The sequence below is a fragment of the Polychytrium aggregatum genome (assembly GCF_025602895.1).
Source record: "Polychytrium aggregatum strain JEL109 chromosome Unknown BJ171scaffold_269, whole genome shotgun sequence".
Taxonomy (NCBI): domain Eukaryota; kingdom Fungi; phylum Chytridiomycota; class Chytridiomycetes; order Polychytriales; genus Polychytrium; species Polychytrium aggregatum.
Window position 1 is genome coordinate 1 of NW_026516471.1, and position 17,516 is coordinate 17,516.

The 17,516-nt window shown below is 54.6% G+C and overlaps 4 protein-coding genes across 4 annotated transcripts; 3 read left to right on the forward strand and 1 right to left on the reverse strand.

The window, feature by feature from the left end:
• Positions 1–4,724: 4,724 nt before the first annotated feature.
• On the forward strand, positions 4,725–5,501 carry BJ171DRAFT_625232 (uncharacterized protein; the record flags this gene model as incomplete). The annotated part of the gene is made up of 1 exon (XM_053115496.1): positions 4,725–5,501. The coding sequence occupies one exon, from the start codon at positions 4,725–4,727 to the stop codon at positions 5,442–5,444; it is 720 nt and encodes a 239-aa protein (XP_052961435.1). The 3' UTR covers positions 5,445–5,501.
• On the forward strand, positions 5,352–6,559 carry BJ171DRAFT_551394 (uncharacterized protein). The gene has a single exon (XM_053113048.1). It carries the CDS (start codon positions 5,578–5,580, stop codon positions 6,478–6,480), a length of 903 nt encoding a protein of 300 aa, XP_052961436.1. The 5' UTR covers positions 5,352–5,577; the 3' UTR covers positions 6,481–6,559.
• Positions 6,560–6,939: 380 nt separating this feature from the next.
• On the forward strand, positions 6,940–7,946 carry BJ171DRAFT_551395 (uncharacterized protein). The gene is made up of 2 exons (XM_053113049.1): positions 6,940–7,446; positions 7,682–7,946. The coding sequence occupies exons 1-2, from the start codon at positions 6,993–6,995 to the stop codon at positions 7,717–7,719; spliced, it is 492 nt and encodes a 163-aa protein (XP_052961437.1). The 5' UTR covers positions 6,940–6,992; the 3' UTR covers positions 7,720–7,946.
• Positions 7,947–8,357: 411 nt separating this feature from the next.
• On the reverse strand, positions 8,358–9,703 carry BJ171DRAFT_156703 (uncharacterized protein). Its single transcript, XM_053105837.1, has one exon. It carries the CDS (start codon positions 9,549–9,551, stop codon positions 8,553–8,555), a length of 999 nt encoding a protein of 332 aa, XP_052961438.1. The 5' UTR covers positions 9,552–9,703; the 3' UTR covers positions 8,358–8,552.
• Between the last annotated feature and the right edge of the window lie 7,813 nt (positions 9,704–17,516).

A 17,516-nucleotide genomic window follows, 5' to 3' on the forward strand; every position in this document is an offset into this window, starting at 1 on the left:
GAAACAAGAGTGGGATGATCGGGGTCGGCAGCCATCAAGTAATGACGCCAGGCAGTAAAGGAATCGACAATAGCAAGGAGCTCTTTGTCGTGGGTGTCATAATTCACCTCGGCGGGACGGAATTGCCGAGAGTGAAAAGCAACGGGGTGAAGAGCGCCGTCAGGGTCAAACTGGGAAAGGACGGCACCCAGAGCAAAGTCAGAAGCATCGGGCTCGATGACAGCGGGTTGGAGAAATCAAAGTAACGAAGAATAGGTGCGGAAGTGAATGAACGTTTAAGAGAATCAAAAGCCTCTTGGGCCTCGGGAGACCAAGAGAAGGTGGAGGATTTGGTGGTGAGTGAAGTCAAAGGACGAGCAAGTGCGGAAAAGTCCTTGACGAAGCGGCGGTAAAAGTTTGCGAAACCAATAAAACTTGGATGTCGCGAGCAGAAGAGGGAACAGGCCAAAGGGAAACGGCCTCGACCTTGGCAGGGTCCATTTTAATGCCATCGGCAGAAATGATCATGCCGAGAAAGTCAACTTCAGAAAGGTCAAAAGAACACTTGGCCGGATTGACCTTAAGAGAGTGTTCACGAAGGCGAGAAAGAACAAGCTTAACATGCTCCTCATGCTCCAGGGGATCTTTTGAGAAGATCAGGATGTCGTCAAGATAAATGACAACACAGACACCAAGGAGGTCCGAGAAGATGTCGTTCATAAAAACTGAAAAGCAGCGGGGGCATTCGAAAGACCAAAGGGGATAACATTGTACTCGTAAGAGCCAGATTTGCAAACAAAAGCAGTCTTCCACTCATCGCCCTTCTTGACACGAACCAAGTGGTAAGCATCAGGAAGGTCAAGGTGTGAGAAGACGCGGGCAGAAGAAAGTTTATCCAGAAGATCCTGGAAGAGGGGAAGAGGGTAGCGGTTCTTCTTCGTGATGGCATTGAGGCCCCGGTAGTCGACGCAAAGGCGAAGACCACCATTGGGCTTCTTCACGAAGAAGCAGGGAGCACCAACGGGAGAAGAGGATTTGGAGATCCAACCACGTGCGAGGGCGTTGGTCAGATACTCCGAAAGAGCAGATTCCTCGGCCGGGGACAAAGGATAGACTTTCCCCGGCTTTGGCAAACGAGGTTCCTTTCCATCCTCGGTCCGTACAAACTCAATAGACAAGTCATACGGACGGTGAGGAGGCAAGGAAGAAGGAGGGTCAGACTTGAGGCTGAAAACGTCGCCAAACTCATTGTATTTGAGCGGGACACCTCGAGAGTCAACAGGGGTGCCAGACTCGGCATACACCTTCGTCGTGAGCACGGACCTTATCGACACCGTAGGATACGTCTCCGGCGAAGGAGGACGGATATCCATTTGGGCAGCGAAAATGTCGAGCTTGTCTTCCCGTGCAAGACGGAGAAGACTCGCCGCATTAACGAGCTCAATGTCGGGCGAAGATAAAGCCGTTGGCTCTTCAGAAAGCGAAGCAGAGTCAAGGCGGGAAGAAAGGGAAGGCGAAGTGCCAAAGGAGGGAACCGGTGTAAGGGAAGGACCGGAGGGAGGAGTCAAAGGCGAAGTGCCCGAAGGGGGAGGCGAATAGCCGGAAGGGGACGAAGTGTCCAAGGAGGAAGCAGAGACATCCGCGAGGATGTGTCCATCAGCAAGGCAAGAGGGATCGGAGAACGAAAGGGAGAGGGACTTCCAATTGACAACTGGATTATGCAAGCGCATCCAGGGAAGACCAAGAGTGATGGGAGTGGTGGAGAGTCGAGTCACAAGAAAAGAAATCGACTCGGTGTGGGAACCAATGGTCAACGTCACAGGAACGGTTTGGAAACGAATGAAACCGGCCGAAGAACCATCAGCAAGGGAAACGGAGTAGGGAGTAGAAAGAGGGATAAGAGAGAGTTTATGGAGATCCGCAAAGGCAGGATCAATGAGGGCAAGAGCGGTGCATCCATCATCAATAAAGACAGAAAGGGAGATGGAGACCGGGCCAGAAAGACTCATGACGACAAGGGTGGCCGGAAGAAGAAGCTTATCGTCCGATAATGACGAGTCAGAGGGGGAAGATGTTCGTATCGCCGAACAGACCACCTCGCTTACTTGCGAGGTGCTGCTCGGCTGTGGGCATTTCCCGAGTTCCGTTTGACCAGAACCGGGCACTGCTGAACATCGCGACTGCCGGGACAAGACTTTTCCCCGCAGTACAGGCAGAGACCCTGCTCACGACGTCGCTTTTTCTCGACGTCGGAGAGCTTAGCAGGGCGGACCGAGACAGAGTCAAGGTCCATGGGAGTGGGTGCAGAAGAGGAGGAAGAAGAAACATGCGCGGGAGAATGGTGGTGATGGGGAGCAGAGCGAGAAGAAGGAGGAGGAGGTTGGGAACGGGAGGAGATCTTGAGACGATGGAGGGCATCGTCGTACTCGACCGCTGCCTTGATCAACTCAGGCAGGGAAGCGGGAGCGGGGCGGAGACCGATGAAGGTGGAACTTGACCTCAGACTTCAAACCCTCCTTGAAGAAGTGCATCTTGGTGGGTTCATCAGTCTGGACGCGGGCGGCGAGCTGGACGAAGCGGGTGGCGAAGGCTTGGCAGGACTTGAGCTGGACCAAGCGCTTGAGGTCGTTCAAGGCCTTATCTTGCGAGGAGGCCGTGTCCTCACCGAAGGTCGACTTGAGGGCAACTTCAAAATCCGCGAAGGAAGCCGGGAAGCGGTTGGCCATGTAGAAGGCGGCCTCGTACCACTTGAAGGCTTCACCGCGGAGGAAGGAGGTGGCGTACAGGACCTTCTGGCGCTCGGGCGCGAAGAAGGCAGGATCGGCGAGGAAAACCAGGTGGCACTGGGCGAGGAAGGCCGTCGTTTCATCGCGGGAACCTAGGAACTCCTTGGGCTTGTTGACCTGGTAGACCTGGCGGGGAGCGGCGGCGGGAGCTTGCAGATCTTGGATCTGACGATGGAGAGCAGCGTTCTGGGTCATGAGGGCGTTCATACGCTCCTCCATGCGCGCCAGATACGCGTTGAGGTCTGCAGGGGGTGCAGCAGGCTCAGCCATCGGATCGACGAGGGAAAGAGAGGCGAAAGAAGAAGAAAGGCCGGGAAGCCAAGAGGGAGCGTTCAAAATGATGTTAGAGTCCGAAGGGGACTCAACGGCAAAAGAAGAAGTGAGCTCGAAGTGAGCTCAGGGAAGGCAAGGGTAAAGTCCGAAGTGGACTCGGAGAGGGAGCGAGGGAAGCAAAGATCCGTTCAAGATAAGACTAGTCTCGAAATGAGACGTGAGGAACACTCAGAGAATAAAGTAGAAGGCACTTTATTTAGTCCTATTTTGAACGCTGAGGTTCGACTACACATCGCGGGGGTCAGGCTATTTATAGACAAGTCCGGACTTGGCAGCGAAGGGCGGCCAAGGGAGGGAAAAGTGGGCGATCGAGCAGGGCGAAGGGGGCGATGCACGAACGAGGGCCGAGAAGGACCACCGAGACAGGCAGAGAACCAAAGCGAGGGAGGCGCAAGCAAAAGCGAAGCACCTGGCAGGAGAAACGTGCAAAGGGCGAAGCAATGTGACTCAACGTCCAAGAAGCGGATTGGTCAAGTATAAGGTTGGGGCAAATGCATGCGAGATGAACAAGAGATCGGGGGCGGTCAGGCAGGTCATGAGTCACCGGTGGTGGGAGCACATGACCGGCAGCCGAATTGCAACCAATCGCAGCAAGGCGCGTGCACTAAACAACCGGCGCGTGCGAAGAATACAAAGGAAGCGAGCAGCGCGGGGAAAACGGAAGTGCGGAAGGAGCGGAATGGCAGGCAAAAGGCGGAAATTGGAGGGGAACTGCAAAGCTACGCAGGGCGGCCAAGGGAGGGAAAAGTGGGCGATCGAGCAGGGCGAAGGGGGCGATGCACGAACGAGGGCCGAGAAGGACCACCGAGACAGGCAGAGAACCAAAGCGAGGGAGGCGCAAGCAAAAGCGAAGCACCTGGCAGGAGAAACGTGCAAAGGCGAAGCAATGTGACTCAACGTCCAAGAAGCGGATTGGTCAAGTATAAGGTTGGGGCAAATGCATGCGAGATGAACAAGAGATCGGGGCGGTCAGGCAGGTCATGAGTCACCGGTGGTGGGACACATGACCGGCAGCCGAATTGCAACCAATCGCAGCAAGGCGCGTGCACAAACAAACCGGCGCGTGCGAAGAAGACAAAGGAAGCGGAGCAGCGCGGGGAAACGGAAGTGCGGAAGGAGCGGAAATGGCAGGCAAAAGGCGGAAAATTGGAGGGGAACTGCAAAGCTACACACAAACAAACAGAAAGGCAAAAGAACAGCCAAGTGTGCAGTCAAAGTGGAGAACAAGCAGAAGCTATCCCTAACACCCATTCACCAACGGTGTCAATCGAGTCAATCAGTCCGGTAGCCTTTCGTCTACCCGAAAAATCTACAACACCGGTCGTCACAAGGACACAACGCACATAAGCACCGTCGGCAAGGATGGAAGTGTTACTGCGCTGAACTTTAAGGACTGGCAGGCGGTAGTGGAGGATATTGGCAGCTGTGACGACCCGGTCCGTTATACAGCCCCCGCAGACTCGCCACAGAGCTACACCAAAATTACGATTCATAGCACTGGCACTTATGTATTTGAAATCGCATACTTGCGTATCATGGTAGACATGATCCGCGCCCCTTTCATGTTGTTCCCCTGCGCTGAAGAGCAATAAAGAATTTCTCACCCATATAGTATATCGAGCCAAGATGTCCCAGAACACAGACACCCCCACCCCCGCACCTGCTGCTGCTCCTGCTGTCGCTGCCGATCCGGTCGCCAGCTTTCTGCCGCTCGCCGAACGCCTGATCAGCAATCTCCGCGATGACGTGTCCACTGCGCGCAAGACGATCGAGCTGATTAAGTCGGCCAAGGCCACCTACCAGCGCGAGATGCGCACCGCCCAGCAGAGCCAAGACCGCTACAACCGCCTGGCCCAGAAGGCGGCGGTCTCCCAGTCCCGCAAGCGGAAGACGCAAGCCGGCGGAGATGACACGTCGACCGCGGATGACGCCGCTGCCAGGCTGACAGCTCCGCGCAAGCCCAGCGGCTTCGCCAAGCCCACAAAGGTCTCCGCTGCCATGTGCGAATTCTTGGGCATCCCCGCCGACCAAGAGATTGCCCGCACCACCGTCACTTCGTCTGTTATCGACTATGTCAAAAAGCATAGTCTCGAGGACACCGAGAACCGCCGGGTGATCCACCCCGACGAGAAGCTCGCTCAGCTGCTGGGCCCGATCCGTCACCCGATCGACAAGAGTGGTTCCCTGGGGGTCTCGTACTTTAACCTGCAGACTTATCTTAACCCACACTTTCTACGCAAGCCCAAGCTGGAAGCTCAGGACGAGCCCGCCACGGCGACAACAACGGAAGACCCCGTCCCCGCCGCGGACCCTGTTAACGTCCCTGCCGAAATCGTGGCGCAGTAGTGATCACGACCAGGCTCGATGCAAAGTCGTTCCCACCAACGCTTAAAAGCAGCGCACCATCGACTTTCCCTCTCTCACTTCTATCGCATCATTTTTCTGCGTTTTCTTCTCTTCGCCTACTACTATCCTAGCCATGTCTTCCTTCAAGGCCACTCAGAATCACGGCATCGTTGACATCAAGGACCTTGACGTCAGTAAGATCACCATCACTGATCCCAAACCATTTTCTAACTCCTATGGCAACTTTGCTTTTGTCAACTACGGCACTTCCCGCGACACGATCAAGCTCAAGCTCCCCGAGATGTGCCTTCCCTTCGCGGCCAAGCTCTGGACCGACAACAAAGAAAACGACAAGGTTGTCGCCAACGCTACCGCTCCCAGCGACAATGGCAAGATCACCATGTGCCTCAGCCTCGACGGCCATGAGACCGATCCTATCCTCGAAGCGGTCTACCATAAACTCGTCGAACTCGACGAGCGTATGATCGATCTCCAGGTCCAGAAGAGCAAGAACCTCGCCGTTCCCTTGTTCCCTAACGAGCGCCGTGAATTGAGTCGCAACCAGGTCGCCGATCGCTACAAGGGTACCGTCACCACCAAGATCGGCCAGACCGGAATCGCCTATCCTCCCAACATCAAGGTGAGCATCGACCGCGACCCTCAAAACCCGAACGCCTTCCGTGCCGGCAAGTACGACGTCAAGTTCACCGAGGCCGGCAATAAGTTGATCGACGTCAACCCCAGCAATGTCGAGCAGGTCCTCAGTGCCAATGCCCGCGTCATCCCCATCGTCGAGATCACCAAGCTCTTCCTTGGCAGGAACAACAACTCGTCCTTGACTCTGCGTCTCTGGCAGATCAGAGTGTTGAGCAGCGGCGACAGCAACATTGGCGACATTGACTTTTTCGCCGAGAACGCACCTGCCTTTGTGAACACTGACGTCCCCTCTATGCTTCCTTGCAAGCGCACGACTGGCGATGCCGAGCAGCAGGAGCAAGAGACTTCCTCCTCCGAGGAACAGCCCACTGAGGAGTAGAGCGGAGCGAAAAAAATATTCTCTGTTTGTATCAGCAGTACTGTGCACAGATGGACAATAAATACTCTTCGTATCAGTATGATGACGAACGCCCACACAGACGACCGAGTAGTAGTCGAGAGGTTGCCCAGTATCGCACACCTCGCCCCCATAAGTCATTCGGTGCCGCTATCATTATCATCCGGCCCGTCGACTCTGTTCCCAATGAGGAGATGGTTGATGGCGCATATGACATGTCTGGGAGGGAGAAGTCTGGAGGCGGGTTCTTGAGCGGCTGGTTTGGCAAGAAGAAGCAACACCAGCCACAGGAAGATCCTTTGTGCGAAGGCCAGATCGCACGAGGCGAAGATAATCGCCCGTACATGGCAATCCGCTCTGATTATGGTTATCCCGATCAATGGGCAGGTGCCAGCGATGACGCTGATGCCGACGACGATGATGATGATGATGATGATGATGACTCCAAGAAGGGAAGCAAGCAAGCGGATACTCTGAAGACATATCTCAAGAAGATGAATAGCAACATCGAAAAGCTCAACAAGAACATGCTCGAGTGGAAGGAGACAAAGTCGACCGTGACCCCGATTTCCTCGATCAGCGATGCAACCCATGCTCTGAACCTGTCGCTCGGCTCACTCGGTGCCTTGAACCCGCTTGGATCTGCATCTGCACACCCGCTCACCGCGACAGCATCGTCTTTGACTGCCACCGATCCCAACGTCTTTGCGGTCCGCATCCGCAAGTCCGACTTTGTCGGCACTGGTATTGAGCCCGAAGCCGTTGTTAACGCCCAGCTGAAGGCCCTCTCCGAGAAGACCGGTTTGGATTACAAGGTCATTCCCTACGACACGCACTTTGATATCGTTGTGCAGAAGAAGAACCCATTCACCGCCTATCGAACTCCAATGGCCCATCCGTGGTACTCGCTCACTGCCGACCAGCAAACCTTTACGGGCGATTTGCGAGGCAAGATATTGAACTCGGTCAAGCTGAACGACTGGGCCCAGATGACATACCCACACTGGGATACTGCTGAGGGTTGGCTGAAGCGCGGTATTCCCCCTCCTCCAAAGGGATGGGTGCCCGGTCAGATCATCATGGACGATAGCGAGGTTCAGGAGATCTACAAGTTTGTCTCGGAAACTATGCTCAAGAAGGCCGAACAACCACTGATGGATTTCCTTTCCGATGTCGGCAACAGAAAGGTCATTGGATACCACGCGTTTGCCGGCGGACTGATCCCCAAGGAGAACCGCATTTCAGGGGCCAACAACGACAATGCCAAAACCCTCCAACTTGCCAACGATGTCGTCAAGGCGCTGAGCACTGCCTTCGATAAAGTCATTCCAAGTTTGCTCAGTATGGGTATTATCAATGCAGACGCTGCCGGAGGCGCTAAGCGCACGCTTAAGGAGTTTTTCATGTCATGGGGATTCACCATGAATTCCTCGAATATCGTGAGCTCTGTCATGAATGCATTCAATAAATCACTCAGTAAAATCCATAGAACCGGTGATATGGAACCCTTTACAAACGCCGATGACCGCCAAAAGTTGATGTACAGCTACGCAAATGCTGATGCCCAAGCGGCTGCTACAACTCGCAAGGCCGTTGACTATGAAACTAAGAGAAGTCAAACGGATAATCTGGATTACTATGCTGATGTCTATCTTAAGGACCATATTGATACCTATGCCAACCTCATGTTCCAGATGTGTGCGTTGACTGGCATCCTACTCGCATATACCTTGGTCCAAGAGAAGGCCGATGAGCTGATTACCCAGCGCAAGAGAGACGGTTCTCTCGATATTACCCGCTTCATCGGTATCAAGAAAACCCAACTCTATGAAGATATGGAGACCTTGAGCTCTGGTGGAGTTGTTTACAGCGACAGAGCAGACAAATCAGAATGGCACAATCCCGAGACAATTAAAAAGATCATCATCAAAGTTCGTGAATTGACACCAGCGAGAGCTTGATTTGCTTCACATGTCCATCCATCAGGAGCTCAAGCAGGTTGAAAAAAAATATCAGTATAGAGATCAGCCGGTGGCGTCATTTTCATCCTTTCCTCATTCATGATCATCGTGCTGGGATACTACGACCGAAGCAACCTGGGCGACGACATCTTTGCCCGCATGTGGCCATGGCTTTTGCAGCAAGTCACCACTGACGACGTCTACGTTGGCAGCCTCGAAGACCCCATAGAACAACTTCCTCTGACCACGCCCAGGTGTATCATCTTGGGCGGGGGTGATCTGATCAACGAGTACTTTCTGAATAGGCTGGTTGCTGTCCTGCGGCAAAAGAACTGGACCCATGTGCCCGTCCACGGCCTGTCTCTGGGATTCACATCGCTGGATGCCGTCGAGACCCAGTTCCTGAAGCTCCTGACCACGGTCGATTTGCGAAGCCAGCAGCAGTTCCAAGCCGTCCAGGCCGCCTTGGCAACGACCAAGAGCACCACTCGTGTCAGCTACCACCCCGATATCAGCCTGTATCTGAAGAACATGCTGCCTGCTGCCTATGGTTGGGCAAACAAGCTCAAGCCCTATCCTCTGGACTCGACCATCTCGGACGAGGTTGGTGATATCACCGCCGGCAAGCAAATCGGCATGTTTCTGGCCCGCAGTGCCTTTGTCGACAATCCAAACTACGGCACCCTGGTCGCCAATATTGCTCTGCTGTGCAAGTCCCTGCTGGCACGTCTCCCTGCCGGCAGTGTGATCCATCTGATCCCATTCAATACCGACGAGCTCAACAAGATTGAGGAAAACGACATTCTCTTCAACCAGGACGTGGCCGATGCCGCCGCCGACTGCACACACTGTTAGGGATAGCTCCTGCTTGTTCTCCACTTTGACTGCACACTTGGCTGTTCTTTTGCCTTTCTGTTTGTTTGTGTGTAGCCTTGCAGTTCCCCTCCAATTTTCCGCCTTTTGTCTGTCTTTTCCGCCCATTCCGCACTTCCGTTTTCCCGCGCTGCTCCGCTTCCTTTGTCTTCTTCGCACGCGCCGGTTTGTTTGTGCACGCGCCTTGCTGCGATTGGTTGCAATTCGGCTGCCGGTCATGTGTCCCCCACCGGTGACTCATGACCTGCCTGACCGCCCCGATCTCTTGTTCATCTCGCATGCATTTGCCCCAACCTTATACTTGACCAATCCGCTTCTTGGACGTTGAGTCACATTGCTTCGCCTTTGCACGTTTCTCCTGCCAGGTGCTTCGCTTTTGCTTGCGCCTCTCTCGCTTTGGTTCTCTGCCTGTCTCGGTGGTCCTTCTCGGCCCTCGTTCGTGCATCGCCCCCTTCGCCCTGCTCGATCGCCCACTTTTCCCTCCCTTGGCCGCCCTTCGCTGCCAAGTCCGGACTTGTCTATAAATAGCCTGACTCCCGCGATGTGTAGTCGAACCTCAGCGTTCAAAATAGGACTTAATAAAGTGCCTTCTACTTTATTCTCTGAGTGTTCCTCACGTCTCATTTCGAGACAAGTCTTATCTTGAACGGATCTTGCTTCCCTCGCTCCCTCTCCGAGTCCACTTCGGACTTTACCCTTGCTTTCCCTGAGCTCACTTCGAGCTCACTTCGAGCTCACTTCTTCTTTTGCCGTTGAGTCCCCTTTGGACTCTAACATCATTTTGAACGCTCCCTCTTGGCTTCCCGGCCTTTCTTCTTCTTTCGCCTCTCTTTCCCTCGTCGATCCGATGGCTGAGCCTGCTGCACCCCCTGCAGACTTGAATGCGTATCTGGCGCGCATGGAGGAGCGTATGAACGCCCTCATGACCCAGAACGCTGCTCTCCATCGTCAGATCCAAGATCTGCAAGCTCCCGCCGCCGCTCCCCGCCAGGTCTACCAGGTGAACAAGCCCAAGGAGTTCCTAGGTTCCCGCGACGAGACGACGGCCTTCCTCGCCCAGTGCCACCTCGTTTTCCTCGCCGATCCCGCCTTCTTCGCGCCCGAGCGCCAGAAGGTCCTTTACGCCACCTCCTTCCTCCGCGGTGAGGCTTTCAAGTGGTACGAGGCCGCATTCTACATGGCCAACCGCTTCCCTGCCTCCTTCGCCGACTTTGAAGTTGCCCTCAAGTCGACCTTCGGTGAGGACACGGCCTCCTCGCAAGATAAGGCCTTGAACGACCTCAAGCGCTTGGTTCAACTTAAGTCCTGCCAAGCCTTTGCCACCCGCTTCGTCCAACTTGCCGCCCGAGTCCAGACTGACGAACCCACCAAGATGCACTTCTTCAAGGAGGGTTTGAAGTCTGAGGTCAAGTTCCACCTCATCGGTCTCCGCCCCGCTCCCGCTTCCTTGCCCGAGTTGATCAAGGCAGCGGTCGAGTACGACGATGCCCTCCATCGTCTCAAGATCTCCTCCCGTTCCCAACCTCCTCCTCCTTCTTCTCGCTCTGCTCCCCATCACCACCATTCTCCCGCGCATGTTTCTTCTTCCTCCTCTTCTGCACCCACTCCCATGGACCTTGACTCTGTCTCGGTCCGCCCTGCTAAGCTCTCCGACGTCGAGAAAAAGCGACGTCGTGAGCAGGGTCTCTGTTTGTACTGCGGGGAAAAGTCTTGTCCCGGCAGTCGTGATGTTCAGCAGTGCCCGGTTCTGGTCAAACGGAACTCGGGAAATGCCCACAGCCGAGCAGCACCTCGCAAGTAAGCGAGGTGGTCTGTTCGGCGATACGAACATCTTCCCCCCTTGACTCGTCACTATCGGACGATAAGCTTCTTCTTCCGGCCACTCTTATCGTCATGAGTCTTTCTGGCCCGGTCTCCATCTCCCTTTCTGTTTTCATTGATGATGGATGCACCGCTCTTGCCCTCATTGATCCTGCCTTTGCGGATCTTCATAAACTCTCTCTTATCCCTCTTTCTACTCCTTACTCCGTTTCTCTTGCTGATGGTTCTTCGGCTGGTTTCATTCGTTTTCAAACCGTTCCTGTGACTTTGACCATTGGTTCCCACACCGAGTCGATTTCGTTTCTTGTGACTCGACTCTCCACCACTCCCATCACTCTTGGTCTTCCCTGGATGCGCTTGCACAATCCAGTTGTCAATTGGAAGTCCCTCTCCCTTTCGTTCTCCGATCCCTCTTGCCTTGCTGATGGACACATCCTCGCGGATGTCTCTGCTTCTCCCTTGGACACTTCGTCCACTTCCGGCACTTCGCCTCCCCCTTCGGGCACTTCGCCTTTGACTCTTCCTCCCTCCGGTCCTTCCCTTACACCGGTTCCCTCCTTTGGCACTTCGCCTTCCCTTTCTTCCCGCCTTGACTCTGCTTCGCTTTCTGAAGAGCCAACGGCTTTATCTTCACCCGACATTGAGCTTGTTAATGCGGCGAGTCTTCTCCGTCTTGCACGGGAAGACAAGCTCGACATTTTCGCTGCCCAAATGGATATCCGTCCTCCTTCGCCGGAGACGTATCCTACGGTGTCGATAAGGTCCGTGCTCACGACGAAGGTGTATGCCGAGTCTGGCACCCCTGTCGACTCTCGAGGTGTCCCACTCAAATACAATGAGTTTGGCGACGTTTTCAGCCTCAAGTCTGACCCTCCTTCTTCTTTGCCTCCTCACCGTCCGTATGACTTGTCTATTGAGTTTGTACGGACCGAGGATGGAAAGGAACCTCGTTTGCCAAAGCCGGGGAAAGTCTATCCTTTGTCCCCGGCCGAGGAATCTGCTCTTTCGGAGTATCTGACCAACGCCCTCGCACGTGGTTGGATCTCCAAATCCTCTTCTCCCGTTGGTGCTCCCTGCTTCTTCGTGAAGAAGCCCAATGGTGGTCTTCGCCTTTGCGTCGACTACCGGGGCCTCAATGCCATCACGAAGAAGAACCGCTACCCTCTTCCCCTCTTCCAGGATCTTCTGGATAAACTTTCTTCTGCCCGCGTCTTCTCACACCTTGACCTCCCTGATGCTTACCACTTGGTTCGTGTCAAGAAGGGCGATGAGTGGAAGACTGCTTTTGTTTGTAAATCTGGCTCTTTTGAGTACAATGTTATCCCCTTTGGTCTTTCAAATGCCCCCGCTGCTTTCCAGTTTTTTATGAACGACATCTTCTCGGACCTCCTTGGTGTCTGTGTTGTCATTTATCTTGACGACATCCTGATCTTCTCAAAAGATCCCCAGGAGCATGAGGAGCATGTTAAGCTTGTTCTTTCTCGCCTTCGTGAACACTCCCTTAAGGTCAATCCGGCCAAGTGTTCTTTTGACCTTTCTGAAGTTGACTTTCTCGGCATGATCATTTCTGCCGATGGCATCAAAATGGACCCTGCCAAGGTCGAGGCCGTTTCCCTTTGGCCTGTTCCCTCTTCTGCTCGCGACATCCAAGTTTTTATTGGTTTCGCAAACTTTTACCGCCGCTTCGTCAAGGACTTTTCTGCACTTGCTCGTCCTTTGACTTCCCTCACCACCAAATCCTCCACCTTCTCTTGGTCTCCCGAGGCCCAAGAGGCTTTTGATTCTCTTAAACTTTCCTTCACTTCCGCACCTATTCTTCGTTACTTTGATTTCTCTAAACCCGCTGTCATCGAGCCCGATGCTTCTGACTTTGCTTTGGGTGCCGTCCTTTCTCAGTTTGACCCTGACGGCGCTCTTCACCCCGTTGCTTTTCACTCTCGGCAATTCCGTCCCGCCGAGGTGAATTATGACACCCACGACAAAGAGCTCCTTGCCATTGTCGATTCCTTTACTGCCTGGCGTCATTACTTGATGGCTGCCGACCCCGATCATCCCACTCTTGTTTTCTCTGATCATCAGAACCTTACCCGGTTCACTTCCGCTTCCCAACTTTCTCGCCGCCAGTTCCGGTGGGCCCAATTCCTTTCTGATTTTGCTTTTCGCATTTACCACCGCCCTGGTCGCCTCAACACCAAAGCCGATGCTCTCAGTCGCCGTTCTGACTTTGAGATAAAGCCTGGTGACTCCCTCCACTCCACCAACTTCCTTCAGCTGTTCGAGTCTATTTCTCTCGACAGCATCACCGTTATCGGCTCGAACCCCGACTTTCTTTCCGAGATTCGAGCGGCCACCTTTTCTTGTTCCCTTCTTTCTGATTTTAACGCCAAACGTCTTGATGGCGATTACTCCTTCCGTGACGGTCTCCTTTACTTTAAAGACCTGATCGTTGTCCCTTCCCCCGAGCTCCAGCTCAAAGTGTTTGAGCAACGTCACTGCTCCGCTGCCGCTGGTCACTTTGGTCTTGCCAAGACCGTTGAGCTCATCTCCCGGGACTTTCACTGGCCCCGGCTTCGTAAGTCTGTGCGTCGCTTCATTGCTAATTGTGAAGCGTGCCAGCGAGCCAAGCCGTCCCGTCACTCCCCTTATGGTTTACTTCACCCTCTCCCCGTTCCTTCCGAACGTTGGTGGGACCTGTCGATGGACTTCATCACGGATCTCCCACCTTCGAACGGCTTTGACTCCATCTTCGTGGTTAAGGACCGCCTGTCCAAACAAGCACACTTTGTGCCCACCACGAAGACGGTTACAGGCGAGCAAACCGCCGAACTCTTCCTCTCCCACATCTTCCGCTTGCATGGTTGTCCCCGGTCTATTGTTTCGGACCGAGGAACTCAGTTTACTTCGGCCTTCTGGAGGCGCTTCAATGAGCTTCTGAAGACGAAGATTTCCCTTTCTTCTGCCTTCCACCCCGAGACCGACGGTTCGACCGAGGTTCTCAACCAGGTCATCGAGCAGTATTTGCGTATCCATTGCAATTACCTGCAAGACGACTGGACCCTTCACCTTCCCCTTGCCGAGTTCACTTACAACAACTCGGAAAACACTTCCACTGGCATGACTCCCTTCTTTGCAGTCCATGGCCATCACCCCATTTTTGATCCCTCCATCATTCGTGATCCCTCTGTTGTGCCCTCTGCCGAAGAACGTGTCGACCGACTTCAGACCGTTCTCGAGGATCTCAAGGCCAACCTCCGGGTTGCCCAAGAGTCCTACACTTTGCAGGCCAACAAATCCCGTCTCCCCACTCCCGACATCTCCGTTGGCGACCTCGTTTTTCTTGATCGTCGCCACATCCGCACCCTTCGTCCCTCCAACAAGCTTGATCAGAAAAAGCTTGGCCCCTTTAAAGTTCTTCGCCGCATCAACCCCGTTGCCTTTGAACTTAAACTCCCTTCCACACTTAAAGTGTAACGTCCACTACTGGGACGTTGGGGCAAGACGGGGAGGGAGGGGGTACAAGACAAGACAGGACGGGGCAGAACAGGGCGGTGCTAGGCTACTCTAGCGGACGGGTGAGCTCGGGGAGCACTTACGTTTATTCACGATAAAACCGAACTCCAGACAAACGGGGGGAACGGGGGCAACCCGCAGGTATACCCTGCGGTGGCCTGCCTGCGGTGCGTGAAAACGCAAAGCGCAGCACAGGTCACGACCCACTGCGCCGCGCAGTACGCGCAGTACGCGCAGCACAGCGTCGGAGATACCATCTCCTACACTCCCACACTTAAGAAGGCTTCCTGCGAGGAGCCCTGCGTGTGCTCTTTATTTGGGGCTCCTCGAGGTGTTTACCGTATTTACTCAGCTCCTCGGGTGCATGGGACAAGTCCTCCAGTGTTTGCCATGTGTTGCCCGAGTGTGGGTAACCAACCCACTTGACATAAAACCGAAGTGACCCATCAGCCACTTTCTTGTGCCTCACGATCCTTTCGACTTCATATTCTTGAGTATAGTATTGTCCGAGGTCGTCTTCCAGTGGTGCGTCGTCCGGGACACCTTCGTCGGCGTCGGGGAACTGTGCTGGACTGCGGGTCGTGTGGCGACGCAGCTTGGACACATGGAAGACAGGATGGAGCTTGCTTCCAGGTGGCAAGTCCAACAGGTAGTTGAGGGGACTGGGTCGGGCCGCTATCTTGAACGGTCCTCGGTACTTGGGCAACAACTTCTTTGACTGGGCTTCGGGGACCTTGATGTTGTCGGCGTCCAGGTAGACAAGGTCTCCAACTTCAAAGGAGACATCCTGGTGTCGGCGGTCGTAGTACTTCGCCATCACTTGTTGCGCATCCGTGAGCGCGTCGGCGATCATCTTGTGTCGGACTTGATGATCTTTGACAAAGGCACTTGGTTTGGGAGGCAATCCAGCCGTGGACTCGGTCAGTGTCAAGGAGGTGGGAACATCAGGCTGGAATCCGTAGAGCGCCTCAAAGGGGCTCAAGCCAGTTGTGCTCGACTTGGCGGTGTTGTATGCAAACTCTGCATGACTCAGCTGTATGTCCCAGTCGTCTTGGCTGGTCGAGGCGTATGTCCTCAGGTATTGCTCGAGGGTGCGGATCGTCCGCTCGGACTGTCCATCCGTTTGTTGGTGGTGCGAGGTTGACATGTTCAGCTTGGTGCCGAGATGGTCGAACAGACTTGTCCAAAACAAGGAGGTGAATCGGGGGTCTCGATCACTGACGATGGACTTTGGGAGGCCGTGGTGCTTGAACACATGCTTGAAGAACAGCAGTGCAAGGTCAGGCGCGGAGCATGTCGTCTGGCACGGCACAAAGTGTGCCATCTTGCTGAACCTGTCGACAAAGACAGCGATTGCATCGTGGTCCAACTTGGTCGTCGGTAGATGCGTGATGAGATCCATGGACATGCTGGTCCAGGGGCGGTCGGGAACAGGCAGGGGTTGCAGCAATCCTTGCTCTCGGGTCGTGCGTGACTTGACCATCTTGCAGGTATGGCAGGACTCGATGTACTTCTCGACGGTGCGCTTCATTCCAGGCCAGTATGCGACTTTGGCCAGTCGGTCGTATGTCTTCTCGACTCCAAAGTGTCCAGCGAGGGGCGAGTCGTGGACCTCTTGGAGCAACTTGGTCTTCAACGACGGAATGTCCGGCACACAGACACGGCTGTCCTTCTTCAGGAGGAGCAGGCCATCACGCACTGTGTACTCGGATGATTCGTCGTCCTTGGGGAGCTTAGACACCTTTCGGAACAGTTCTCCGAACTGTTTGTCGTTGGCGATGTTGTCTCGGACAACATCCAGCATCGTGTTGTCGACACTGACAGTCGACTCGTACAGTGACGCCAATTGGTAGTCGGGGCGTCGGGACAGTGCGTCAGGCACCACATTGAGTTTGCCTTTCTGGTATACAACCTCGTAGTTGTACTCGGCGAGGAACTCCATCCATCGCGCTTGGCGTCGGCTCAGGTTCTTCTTGGTGTCGAGGTAACGCAGTGACTGGTGGTCCGTCACAATCTTGAAGGGCTTGGCGGTACCGTGGAGGTACACTCGGAACTTCTGCAGCGCGTAGATGATCGCAAGCTGCTCCTTCTCGTGCACGGGATAGTTGATCTCGTGTTGGGACAGTTTGCGCGACTCGAAGGCAACGGGCCTTCCCTCCTGCATCAAAACAGCTCCCACCGCAAAGTCGGAGGCGTCGGTGTGCACGGAGACATCCGTGTTCGGGTCGAACACAGCGAGGACAGGAGCGTTCGTCAAGGCGTGCTTGAGGGTCTCGAACGCTTGGCGTTGTGGGTGGTCCCACACGAAGGGGCACTCTTTGCGGAGTAGGTCTGTGAGTGGACCGGCAGTGCGCGCCAGATCGGGGATGAATCGGCGGTAGTAGTTGACGAGACCGAGAAACGACTGCACGTCAGAGACGCATGCGAGCGGCGGCCACTCGACCACAGACTTGACCTTGGCGGGGTCGACTTCGATTCCTCTTCCTGAGACAACGTGTCCCAGGAACGGGACTTGATTCTTGAAGAACTCACACTTGGACAGTTTGGCATACAACTTGTGCTCGCGTAGCTTGGCCAGCACGCGGGCGACATGACCTTCATGGGTCGCTTCATCCTTGCTGTACACAAGGATATCATCCAGGTACACGATGACAGAGTTGTCGAGCTCTTGGCGGAACACATCGTTCATCAGCTGCATGAACGTGGCAGGTGCGTTCGTCAATCCGAACGGCAGCACTAGGAACTCGTACAGTCCGTAGCGAGTCCTGAAGGCGGTCTTGTGGACATCATCCTCGTGGATGCGGATCTGATGGTAGCCTGAGCGGAGGTCTATCTTGCTAAAGACCTTTGCTC